Source organism: Elgaria multicarinata, chromosome 6 (assembly GCF_023053635.1).
Source record: "Elgaria multicarinata webbii isolate HBS135686 ecotype San Diego chromosome 6, rElgMul1.1.pri, whole genome shotgun sequence".
In the NCBI taxonomy this organism is placed as follows: Eukaryota; Metazoa; Chordata; class Lepidosauria; order Squamata; family Anguidae; genus Elgaria; species Elgaria multicarinata.
This window is the reverse complement of record NC_086176.1, coordinates 117,709,488-117,722,294: the sequence shown is the minus strand read 5'-3', so window position 1 is coordinate 117,722,294 and position 12,807 is coordinate 117,709,488. Positions and strand designations below refer to the sequence as shown.

The following is a 12,807-nucleotide window of genomic DNA, read 5'->3' as shown; positions in this document are numbered from 1 at the left end:
TCATGATTCTATGATTCTTTGACTCCACTGATTACATGTCTTTCTAGCACTGAAAGAGACTGAAAGAACTGGGCATGTTTAGCCTGGAGAAGAGAAGATTGAGGGGAGACATGATAGCACTCTTCAAATACTTAAAAGGTTGTCACACAGAGGAGGGCCAGGATCTCTTCTCGATCCTCCCAGAGTGCAGGACACGGAATAACAGGCTCAAGTTAAAGGAAGCCAGATTCCGGCTGGACATCAGGAAAACCTTCCTGACTGTTAGAGCAGTATGACAATGGAACCAGTTACCTAGGGAGGTTGTGGGCTCTCCCACACTAGAGGCCTTCAAGAGGCAGCTGGACAACCATCTGTCAGGGATGCTTTAGGGTGGATTCCTGCATTGAGCAGGGGGTTGGACTCGATGGCCTTGTAGGCCCCTTCCAACTCTGCTATTCTATGATTCTATGATTCTATGAACTGCTAATTCTGCGGATCAAGCTGCTGTCAGAGGTGCAGGAGCGAGGGCTGGCAAAAAGTTGGCAACCCTACTACAAAAAACAGGGGAACGGCTAAGCAGTTGGCAAGCTGCAAGGCGTGGTTGATGGGCCGTGGCTGGATGGCTGAACCACAAGTTGTGCGGTCTTCTCGTAGGGCTTCTGAGCCATCCTTAGCATTTGCAGAACAACTCCCTGCCAAAACGGTGGCAGTGTACTGGGCAGGAGCGCCGCTTGTTACATTTGGTGGACATTTTACAAAAATAACATTAGGGAGACGACTTGAGGCCCTTACTCATCGCATTCCACCGAGCATTCCAGGAGGACGTCTACCACTCCGTTTAGACGCTTTGCGGCTAGGCTGCGCAACGCCTTCATCGTCTCTTCCTTAGTAAAAGGGTCTTTGATCTTGGAGAGATGGGTGTAAATTTCCTTGACTATCATGGGCAGCTAGAAGAAGACAAAGAAAAGTGGAATGGTAGCACCCATTTTCCACCTCCTCCGCTCTCCCCTTACTACAGCAGGTCTTTTGATCCCCCTTCCTGTGCCAAAGTCTATTATAGTCCCATTGCTTCTGGTAAATACAGGAGGCCGGTGTCTACTAGCTACTGGACACTCTTCACCTGCATGGGTAACAGGTGGAGAGAAATCATTCAGCATCTTTTTGAATGCAACCAGGAAAGGAGGCTGAAGTCTGAGTTCTGTAGATGGCTGGGAGGAGGTTGTGGAACATTCTGTCACTTGGGGAAGCAGAGAACACGAGCTTCTCTACACACAGGAAAAATCCTGCAGCCTTACCGGGGCTTTCCTCTTCTGCATTCTTCCCACCGTGAAGATGTGGTCCTTTACACGCGACCACGTGATTTTGAATTGGAAACTTCCCTTCTTGGAAAGGCTCCATTGAGTTTAATGAGACAGTGCCACCTAGTGGCAGAATTGTAGTGCAACACTGAGTTTACACACTGGGAGATCCTGTGATTTCCCAGATAACACCATAGTATCTCTCCCTCTTTTTCCGCACAGCGAGATAGTGCGGGAGATGTCCTGTATGCTGATGACACTGCGTAATAGACCCGCAAACTTCAGTGAGTGGCCAGTCATGCGTGTGCAATAAATCGCTCATTTAGAGAAGCCCCATGAAAGCAACAACGTGATCTCTTACTAAAACCACGTTATAAACCATATGCTCTCCTGGAATGTAGCTAAACAGAACCTTAATGCAATCATTATACCCCACAACCCCACATTTAGAGAGGGCTTACTATCCTTGATTCTTATGCCTCTAGAACATAAGAACATCAGAAGTGCCCTGAGGCTGGATCAGACCAAGGGCCCATCTAGTCCAGCACTCTGTTCACACAGGGGCCAACCAGCCATTGGCCAGGGACCAGCAAAGAAGGACACAGTACAACAGCACCCTCCCACCCAGCAAATGGTGCACGCAGGCTTATTGCCTCGAATACTGGAGATAGCATACAACCATCAGGGCTAGTAGCCATTGATAGCCTTCGCCTCCAGGAATTGATCCAACCCCCTTTTAAAGCCATCCAGATTGGTGGCCATCACTACATCTTGTGGTAGTGAGTTCCATAACTATGTGCTGTGTGAAGAAGTCCTTCCTTTTATTTCTCCTCGAACTCCCACCAACCAGTTTCATGGGATGACCCTGAGTTCTAATATTTTGAGAGAGGGAGAAAAATGTCTCCCTCTCCACCTCCTCCACACCAGGCATCATTTTGTACACCTCTATCAGGTCTCCCGTCAGCCTCCTTTTTCCCAAGCTGAACAATCCCAGCTGTTGTAACCTTCCCTCACAGGGGAGATGCTCCAGCCCCTGGATTATTTTAGTTGCAGTTTTCCCATATAATATCCTTTTTTAGTTGTGTTGTCCAGAACTGTACACAGTATTCTAAGTGTGGTTGCACCATCGATTTGTATAAGGGCAGTATGATACTGGCTGTTTTATTCTCAATTCCTTTCCTTATAATGTCTAACATGGACAACAGTCGCTAAGGCCCAAAGCAAGATACTGTAGGTTACACAGGATGTGTAGCTGCTCCTACTGTACCACATCTGTTCTCGTATCTCTGGTGACCCTTTATTTAAAGAAGATGTCTGGTGTGACATTGCTGCATCCAGGGCTTCTTCATCTCCTGGCCAGCTCCAGCCAGTCAAGCGGAGCGGAGGTCAAGAAACTCTGAAGGTAATAATGTCACGTCACACGTCATCTTGAATTAAGCATGAGGGGGGGAGCACGGGAGAAAGACATTTCCTACTAGGAGGAGGGCTTTCTCCGCTGTGGCACCCCGGTTGTGGAACGAGCTCTCCAGAGAGGTCCGCCTGGCGCCTACACTGTACTGCTTTCGTCGCCATCTGAAGACCTTTTTATTCTCTCAGTATTTTAACACTTAATTTTAACTTAAATTTAAATTTTACTGTTTTAACTCTGTATTTTAATCTTATAATCAACTTTGCTGTGTGGTTTTATCCTGGTTGCGCTTTTTATACTGTATTTCGTAATTGTGTTTTTAACCTGTTGGATGTTTTTTGTGGTTTTAATTTTTGTGAACCGCCCAGAGAGCTTCGGCTATTGGGCGGTATAAAAATGTAATAAATAAAATAAATGAGAGCCCCGTGTGGTGCAGTGGCTAAAGTGTTGGACTGGGAGTCGGGAGATCCGGGTTCTAGTCCCCTCTCAGCCGTGGAAACCCAGTCACAGACTCTCAAGCCCGGTCTACCTCACAGGGTTGTTGCTGTGAGGATATATTTTTTATTATTTATTGCATTTCTATACCGCCCAATAGTTGGAGCTCTCTGGGTGGTTCGCAAAAATTAAAACCATTCATAAAAATGGAGAGGAGGAGGATTACGTACGCTGCCTTGGGTTGCTTGGAGGAAAAAAGGCAGGTTATAAATGCAATAAAATAAACAAACAAACAAATAAACAAACAAACAAACTACGGGCAGCTATGTGTTCCTCATAACGTGGCCCTTTGGGCTTAAAGTGCTTTATGTGTGTATGTTCTGTGTTTTAAAATTTTAAATTTTGTATACTTGTTTTTATCTCAATTTTAGAATTTCTGTAAACCGCCCAGGGAGCTCTGGCTTTGGGGGCAGTATATAAGTGTAACAAACAAACAAACAAACAAATAAATAAAGTTGCATTCCTTGGTTTTTCCACTGCAGTTGTAACTGTCCCTTTTCTCAATGGCTTACACTGTTCTCTCTCTCCATGCTTCCCCCCCTCCATTATCTGCACCTGTGATATCAGTGGAGAGGTAGTGATCGGCTCATCATGGTTCCCCAGTGAGATGGCTGAGGTCTGCCCAGTCCCAGTCCCAGACTATCCATTTTATCATACTGGACTGATTCACACAATAACCCACCCTGAGAACAAGCCGTCGTGGGTTGGTTATTTGACCGCTAACCCATGATGCTCAGCCTCTTTGAGGCTTGTTTCCAATTTATTCCTCCTAATGCGCTCCTTGCATGTATCCCTGGGACCTTTGTGGCACAACAGTTTCTGGGCTGGCACATCATGAAACAATTCAGGAATAGGGCATTCCTGGGTTGTTAAGAAAAAGCGGAAATGGCTCATGTGCTCTGCTCATTTCTGGCAATTCCTGGATTAAACAACCCAGGAATTGCTGCCTTGACATCCATTCATAGAAAACCTGCTTCCCCCTGCCCCTGCTGTTTCTTACATCCTCCATGTCCTTTCCACATTCCTCCAGGAAGGAGCTCAGCAGCACTCCTGCAGCCTGAGAAAAACCTTTGTCTTCGTTTGTGACATTGTCTATCGCATTGAGCACAATCTCTGTGATGTGAGCGTTGGAGAGATGTTCACCAAATGCCTGGCACAAAGAAGAATGGAAAGAGGTTGCCTGTCAGAGTTTTCCCAGTTTTTTCACACCCTTCCCATATGTCTCTACATCTTACTTAACAAAGCTTCAGTCAGTTCAGCTGCAATAACACGTTTTTTCTTTACTAAAGGGGGAATGTTTATACCGTCTGCCATCAAAGTGTTTAATGCCAAGTCTGCAGCCCAGCTTTTCTATGCCTCCAACATCTGGAGAGGGGGATTAACATCTGAGATAGATATAGGCTACAGACAAGGTTTCTGAGGACCCTTCTTCAACTCCCAAAGCGTGTCCCTAATTCTGTACTTTTGTTGGAAACTGGGGAAAGCTCTCTTTCGCTTAGGGCTTGGTGAAGTGTGCCTTCTTCACAAGTGAGGCTAAGGAGACATTTGCTCTGATCTGGCACGTGTGCTCTGCGCAGAGAATCTAGGTTTCCTCACATTTATTTATTTATTTATTTATTGCATTTATATACCGCCCCATAGCCGAAGCTCCCTGGGTGGTTTACAAAAGTTAAAAACAGTAAACATTAAAAACAAATATACAAAATTTATTTTTTGTATAAATATACAAAATCTGTACACATGCAAATATACACATGCAACTGATGTAGCTGCCACACCTGCTCCACAGGTCTGTTGTGCCTGGGTAGGCACCTGTGAGTAGATCTGGCCTGGACCCTTATTCATGGGCTCTAACACTATTTTTGAAATTCAGCCATATGCAGGGTGAGTGCGTTGGGGTGGGTGCGCAGTGGTGCGTTGTCAATTATGCAGCAGCAATTGTACACCCACCCTGGGGCTTGAAGCCAAAGCTGCGGAGAAAAAATGTCAGGGACACCGTGATACTCCGATTTTATTCTACGGAGCGAGGCGAGGACGGCGCCTCCGCCATCTAAGCCTCGCTCCGGAGTTGCAGCGGACGCATGGGCTGGCGGATGGCGACCCCCGATTGGTCGCCATCTTCCCTGGCAGAGGACAGGGGATGCGACCAGTGCCGGAAACCCTGTGCTTTTGCTGCAGCGTCAAGATCAGCCATCCCCGCCCTGCAGCAATGAAAGTGCAGGGTTTGGGATCATCCCTGCCGCCATAAAGCCAGTGTGGTGTAGTGGCTAAAGTGTTGGACTGGGAGTCAGGAGATCCGAGTTCTAGTCTCCACTTGGCCATGGAGACCCACTGGGTGACGTTGGGCCAGTCACAGACTCTCAGCTCAACCTACCTCACAGGGTTGTTGTTGTGAGGATAACATGGAGAGGAGGATTATGTACGCCAGCTTTGGTTTTTTGGAAAAAAAGGGCGGGATATTAATGCAATAATAATAATAATAATAATAATAATAATAATAATAATAATGATGCATGTTTTAGCTCTAAGGGCTCAAGGAGAGGGGGTGATGTGCTGATAGGGAGAAAGATGAGCTTATCAGGCACAAAGGAAGACAGGTAGGAAGACCAGCAAGCATGAACTTGTGACAGTCTAACAACTGGTAAACCAGAACCATACCTTTGCCACTTTAGAGATATTGTTGTAAAAGGTCATGGGGCCGGAAATGAAAAAATCTTCTCGGAGCCATTTCACAATATTCCCTTTCTTATTCTTGGGTTTCTTCTCCATATCCTTGGCTGGTTTTTTTCATCCCAATGGAGAAACACAGCATTAGTCTATGATTCTATGATTCTTGTCCATCTCCAAACTCCAGATACTGTCACAATACTGTTATCTATATATATAAAGCGCTTAGGTATGTTTCTGTACAGGCTTCAGCTGATATAGGTTGCTAAGCAACAGTAATGTGTAACGTCAGCTGATACAGGTTGCTAAGCCCCTCGCCCAACTCCTCCGGGCTTTCCAAGGTAATCCTACCCCCTTTTCTGCCTCTTCGCTCCCACCCCCCCCACAAAGGGGGCAGCGCCATGGTCCAGAGCATGAGCGAGACACGGCCGGGGCCCTTGGTAGCCTGGCGGGAGGCCGCTCGCCTGCTGCGAACCCAGGCCCCGGCCTAATCTCATGCGAGCTGGGCGGCCGGCTGAAGGCTGACAGGAACCCCGGGGAGAGGGGGACACCTGCTCCCCCTCCCCCTGACCTCCCTGCCCCCCAGGTCTGCCAGACGGCACTGGATCTGCGGCCTCCAAGCAGCCCACGCCTCCGTGATGATATTTAATTAATAAACTTTAAGATATGCTACAACAGCGTATATTATGCCGGGTACAGCTAGTAACAGCATAATACTGTTATGCTGAGGCCCAGTTCAGCCATTATTTTGGCTGGATTGCTCACTTGCAAAAAGGAAAGTAAACATCGCTAACCTGTTTGTTAGATGCTCCCTAAGAGAAGCTGTAGAGATCACTGGTTTGGGAACCCTCCTGAGCACAAGCGGGATTTGCCCTTTCTTTTCCCTAAACATGCCTGACAAGCTCTGTAAGAAGTTTAGACCAGAAGAAAGAGGGCCCTGCTTATCCCAGCCGTCTCCATGACCGTGGCAGGTGGTTCCACTTTTCTTGTTCGAAACCTTTTCAAAAGATGAGGACTTAGGCACGCTGTGGAACAAAGAGGTGGTCACACCTGCCACCTTCATCTGCCCAAAATGCCTCTGGACCCCTGTAGGGGGGGGGAAAAATCTCTAAAATGGTTTTTAATTTTAAAGAAAATGGGAAGACGACATTGCGGTAACTGCGGCTCAGAGTTGATAGGCAGTGGAGGCTGACGTCAGTGGGGGCAGTGAGCCCTTTCTGAGTTTCAGTCAGGACCAGTGAGAACTTTAAAGGAGCTCTCCAAGGTCCTCTACATCTCAGCTAGCGCCTTTAGAGTTCTGACTGAAATGAAGAGTGGATTCACTGCCCCACTGACATCGAAGTCACCAGCCTCCACTGCTGATGGGGTCTTCCAGGTTGGGCGTCCAATGGTGCTGTTGAGTGCCTCGAGGAAAGGACCTGTCATCTTCTACTCTGCAAAGTGCCATGAATACTGACGGTGCTACGTAACCAATAAATAACAAAAATAGGCATTGCAGTAATCCAAACGAGAGGTTATCAGAGCATGGATAACTGTTGTAGCTAACCTATCTCCATCCAGATAAGGGCAGTTGGTATATCAGCCAAAGCTGATAAAAGGTGCTCTTTGCCACTGAGTTCACCTGTGCCTCAAGTGACAGTTCTGGATCCAAGAGCACCCCCAAACTACGGACCCGATCCTTTAGGGAAAGTGCAACCCCGTCCAGGACAGGGCAATAAAAAAAATGCAATAAAAACATAGGAAGTGCCCTGAGGCTGGATCAGACCGAGGGTCCATCTAGTCCGGCACTCTGTTCACACAGTCGCCAACCAGCTGTCGGGCAGGGAACTACAAAGCAGGACACGGTGCAACAGCACCCTCCCACCCATGTTCCCCAGCAACTGGTGCGTATAGGCCTACTGCCTCAGATACTGGAGGTAGCACATAACCATCAGTGCTAGTAGCCATGGATAGCCTTCTCCTCCTCCAGGAATTTATCCAACCCCCTTTTAAAGCCATCCAAATGGGTGGCCATCACTACATCTTGTGGCAGTGAATTCCATAGTTTAACTCTGCGCTGCGTGAAGAAGTATTTCCTTTGATCTGTCCTGAATCTCCCACCAATCAGCTTCATGGGAGGACCCCGTTGGGTTCTAGTATTATCTGCAATTCTACGTAAGAATAACAGGGAAAGATATTATCAAAAGCATCACGCAAACCACCAGACCCACTTACAGGCCAAAGGCCTTCTTGAAGAAAGCTGTCTTTGCCTGCTGGTGGAAGGGCAGCAGAGAGGGATCAAACCTAGCTTCTCTTGGGAAGGAGTTCCACAGCCTGGGAGCGGGTACCGAAAAGGCCCTGTCTCGCATCACCACCAAAGCCACCCCTTAAAGTGGCGGTTGAGAGAGAAGGGCCCTTCCAGAAGACCTGAAGTACTGGGCAGGCTTGAATAGGAGAAGGTGGCCTTCCAGGTAGCCTGGTCCCAAGCCATATAGGGCTTTATAGGTCCTCTCCAGCACTTTGAATTCTGCCCGGAAACAGACTGGAAGCTGGTGAAGCTGCTGTAACAAGGGAGTCTCGTGCTTCCTGTAACCCAGCCTTCCTCAACCTGGGGCACTCCAGATGTGTTGGACTACAACTCCCAGAATGCCCCAGCCAGCTCTGGCTGGGGCATTCTGGGAGATGCAGTCCAACACATCTGGAGCGCCCCAGGTTGAGGAAGGCTGCTGTAACCAGTCCCAGTCAACAGTCTGGCCGCAGCAATCTGGACCAGCTAAAGTTTCTACAGACCTGAAAATCAAGATTTCCCAGCATGCTGCTCACCCATTTTGCTTATGATAATGTAGTGGAGATAGTAAATTGCCTCCGCTGAGGCCTGCGCAATCTCCTTCATGTGGTCAGCAATGTGAAGGGCCAGTAGCGACACCAGCTGTCCAAGCAGGAAGAATTCTGGCGTCATCTAAAAGGAAGAGAAAGAGGGAATCTCAGCCCTCGAATGGTCCGGTGTGCTTTCGATCCACAGAGCCGGCGGATGTGACTTTTTTTGTGAGCAAGAGACCTGCAGTGACACATCAGAGGCCGGCCTGCAACTTCCTTTTTGACAGAGTGCGGCCCGACTGACTTCCACAACCCATCCTTCATCTTTCCTGCTGGTTTCCTGACAGTGCGGAAGTGGAATCCAGAACAATCCATGAAACGTTTAGAGCAGTGGTTCCCAAAGTGGGCGATATCGCCCCCTTGGAGGCGGTGGGATTGTATAGGGGGGCGTTAAGAGGCAAGGGGGCGGCAGGGGGGCGCTAAGAGGCAGAGGGGTGGCAGTGGGGGCGCTTGAGGTGGTCTTTTCCGCACCAGGAGTTTTGGTTACAGAAGGAAATTTCTGATCGCTATCCTGCACTATGGAGAGTGGTTCAGAAGCTCCTGGTTACATTTCCAACATCATATTTGGTGGGATGTGGTTTTAGCGTGGTCTGCCTACTTCTCTCCAAGCAAAGAAATCGACTCCAGATTACTAAACGTGGTGATTTAAGAGTCATGTTAAGTGACTTTAAACCAGACATTGGGAAACTGGTATCACTTCATCAAGAATTTCACATTAAGAATTTACAGAATAGTGAGGTACTCTACCCTGGTTACACAATGTGGTATCTAATATTCTTGCTAAATGACTATCAGACTCTGAAAAGATGAGATCACTGGATCAAGTTCATCAATTATGTTTAATTGAATAAACTAAAAAAATGCAATTGGGTTTTGAATAAATATTCAATTAATTGTTACTGTTTTGAATTTTATTGTTATTATCTTCCTTAGTTGAAAACCGCTACTCTGAATAATGATTTTTATAGGGTAGGGTAGGGGGCACTGGGCATGGGTTTGTGGAACCAAGGGGGCGGTTACCTGAAAAAGTTTGGGAACCACTGGTTTAGAGGTTACAGTGGCTTCTGCCTCAGGAGAGGCCTGTTCGCCCTGCTGAAGCTTTTTCACAAACAGCTGGAAGCGGAATTAAAACTGGAGCTATTTATTTCATTTTAATTTAAAATATTTCCAGGCCACCTTTCAGGGGAGGAGCTTAGAAATAAGGAGACACTTAAAATTGTGCTAGAATGTTCAGAAATACCCTCCTTCTTGGCCAAGATCCTCTATCTTCTAGTGGTTTTTTAAAATTAATTTTTGGTAGTTCTGGTTACAAGAGTTGAGTCTTACAACATTTGTACATACACATATATCTAAACCTTCCGTATCAATTCAGATACAAATTGCAAGTTTCTTCCTGGACTGGATGTTAATTTTCTAACGTTGCCATCATTTTATCTACTCCAAATGTCTGTAAATACCAACGGGGGTGTTCTCCCATCTTCCTCTTTGTTCACAAAGTCAATAAGCTTCCTCTACACCCTCTCAAAATTGCCCTTGCTTAATTGTCCTTGCACTTTTTTTCTGTCAGTTTTCTTAAAAGAACAATCTGCCAAACCCTTTGATAGCAATTATCAAGAGGGAGCCTTTTGCCATACTCCCAGGGCTTGGCTCTCAGCTATCTTGCCACCAGTAAATTACTAAATCCTCGTCTAACAGCTTAATATCCGATCTTTTATATAAATTCAGCAGTGCTAGGTGAGAAGATGGATGAACCCATTGTCCAGTTATTGAACTAATCTCCTGGAGCACTATATTCCAAAAAATATTCGCCTTAGGGTATGTCCACCACATATGTATATATGTCTCAACTCCCAAGCAACCCCTCCAACATTCTGGGGATGTCCCTGGACTCATTATTGATATTTTTCTTGGCGTGATAGAATCATAGAATAGCAGAGTTGGAAGGGGCCTACAAAGCCATCGAGTCCAACCCCCTGCTCAATGCAGGAATCCACCTTAAAGCATCCCTGACAGATGGTTGTCCAGCTGCCTCTTGAAGGCCTCTAGGGTGGGAGAGCCCACAACCTCCCTAGGTCACTGATTCCATTGTCGTACTACTCTAACAGTCAGGAATTTTTTCCTGATGTCCAGCTGGAATCTGGCTTCCTTTAACTTGAGCTCGTTATTCTGTGTCCTGCACTCTGGGGGGATCGAGAAGAGATCCTGGCCCTCCTCTGTGTGACAAGATGGATTCATAGATATACCATCTATGAATCAATTTTAACATTAGTTCCCTATTTCTATATGATACTGTTTTAAGTGGACATCTGTCTTCTAGTTTTGTTATACAAAAAAAAGGGGGTGGGAAATAATGAGAAGAAGTCCAGCTGGACAACAGGAAAAAATTCCTGACTGTTAGAGCAGTACGACAATGGAATCAGTTACCAAGGGAGGTTGTGGGCTCTCCCACACCAGAGGCCTTCAAGAGGCAACTGGACAACCATCTGTCAGGGATGCTTTAGGGTGGATTCCTGCATTGAGCAGGGGGTTGGACTCGATGGCATTGTAGGCCCTTCCAACTCTGCTATTCTATGATTCTATGGTTCTTAGTCAATAAAGTTTCCTCCCCCACCACTGAACAGAAAGGTACATTGGGGCAATTCAGAGTGAGTACTCAAGGGATAATTAGCAGGCTAATCACCAACTCTGGGGCACCATGAGCAGATAAATCCAAGGTTGCCTAGTCAGCAAGTGAGAAAGAAACCTCGAGCTCTTACCAAAAGACAGACCACATAAATCACTCCAACTCTTGAAATATACTAAATTGTCTTACTTACTATACAGTCCCAGTACCCTAGAAGGCTGCTACTGATTGGCAAAGATAGGTGATGCTTAAAATAGCAAGATGCAGTATTTTTCATTTTTTTTAAGGGAACCAGATGAAAATGCAAGACTTTTAGCCTTGGGTGTCTTACAAGGCACATATGCCATCAATAACAGCAGCAGATCTGAGAAGCACTGCTTCAACCTAACCTTCCTTATCCATAAGCCATGCATTTCCCCCTAAAGGACAAGAGTGAGGACCAGAGATGGACCTCCTCCAGGAGAATCTTCTCAACTCTTGGGGCCACAACTGTGAAGGCCCTGCACCTGGCCTGGCAGAACTAACACAGAGCAGGCTTCTCCTGCCAGATAATCCTAACTGGTGGAGGAGTTCAGACATTGGAGCCATGCCATGAATGGCTTCAAAGGTTAATATTAGGACCTTGAATTGAGCTTGGGAACATGCAAGAAGCCAGTGCAGTTCTGGTTCCAGCCAGAAGGCAGACTGAAGCACTCTGCATTAGCTTAAACTTCAGATGGTGCAACAGTCAGTTCTAGAGGTTCCAAAGGCATAGAGGATCATGTGGCAAGATTCTGTTCTCTAGAAAGGGATGTACCAGGCCATACTCCAGCCACTGTCACGCTACCTGTCTCTCCCAAAGCAGGGTCCAGCAAACCCACAGAAGATGTGGCTGTTGCAGCGCGGTAAGAGACACCCAAGTGATTCCAGGTAAATCCAGTCCCCGTCCCCACCATCCCCTCCACCTTCTCTAAAAGGGCCATGCGTGTATTGTATATCACATCTGCCTGTAATGCCATATGCAGCATTAATGCCCTGCTTGGGAGATTCCCAGAGGTACCCTTCTGCCCACGTTTGGACTAGACGGACTGGTGGCTGGCTGACCCACCCAGAGAGGAGGTTCTCATGATCTTATGACCTATACCTTGGGTCAGAATTTTGAAACCCTCCTTAGGTTTCAAAATGAGGCATAGATATATTATTGTGGAACCCACGGGTACTTCTGGCAATTGTCCACACTTGATAGAATCAATTCCAGGTGAATATCCAGTGTGCTCTGACTGGATTATTTCAGAAGGAATCTGTTTACCTTACAATGGAATATGTGGGCTGGAAAATCGTGTGCTGCATGCTCAATGCAAGAACTACCAGGGTATGTGGAGCAAATTGCATCTCATTTCAATATATTTTGTATGCATATTCAAAGAGATTTTATAATGACTCTCTATTATGCAGAATTTCATGATGCACCTCTTCCAACTTTAGGGGAAAATTGACTTGAT

The 12,807-nt window shown here is 46.6% G+C and overlaps 1 protein-coding gene across 1 annotated transcript in view; it reads right to left on the bottom strand.

The window, feature by feature from the left end:
- Positions 1 to 12,807, bottom strand: part of LOC134400474 (maestro heat-like repeat family member 5) — a 66,790-nt gene that overhangs the window by 27,046 nt on the left and 26,937 nt on the right. Inside the window, exons 11-14 of the mRNA XM_063128806.1 lie at positions 8,650 to 8,785; positions 5,839 to 5,957; positions 4,181 to 4,330; positions 772 to 926 (exon numbers count right to left, since the gene is read on the bottom strand). Coding sequence (XP_062984876.1) covers positions 772 to 926; positions 4,181 to 4,330; positions 5,839 to 5,957; positions 8,650 to 8,785 — 560 coding nt within the window. The remainder of the gene's footprint in view (positions 1 to 771; positions 927 to 4,180; positions 4,331 to 5,838; positions 5,958 to 8,649; positions 8,786 to 12,807) is intronic.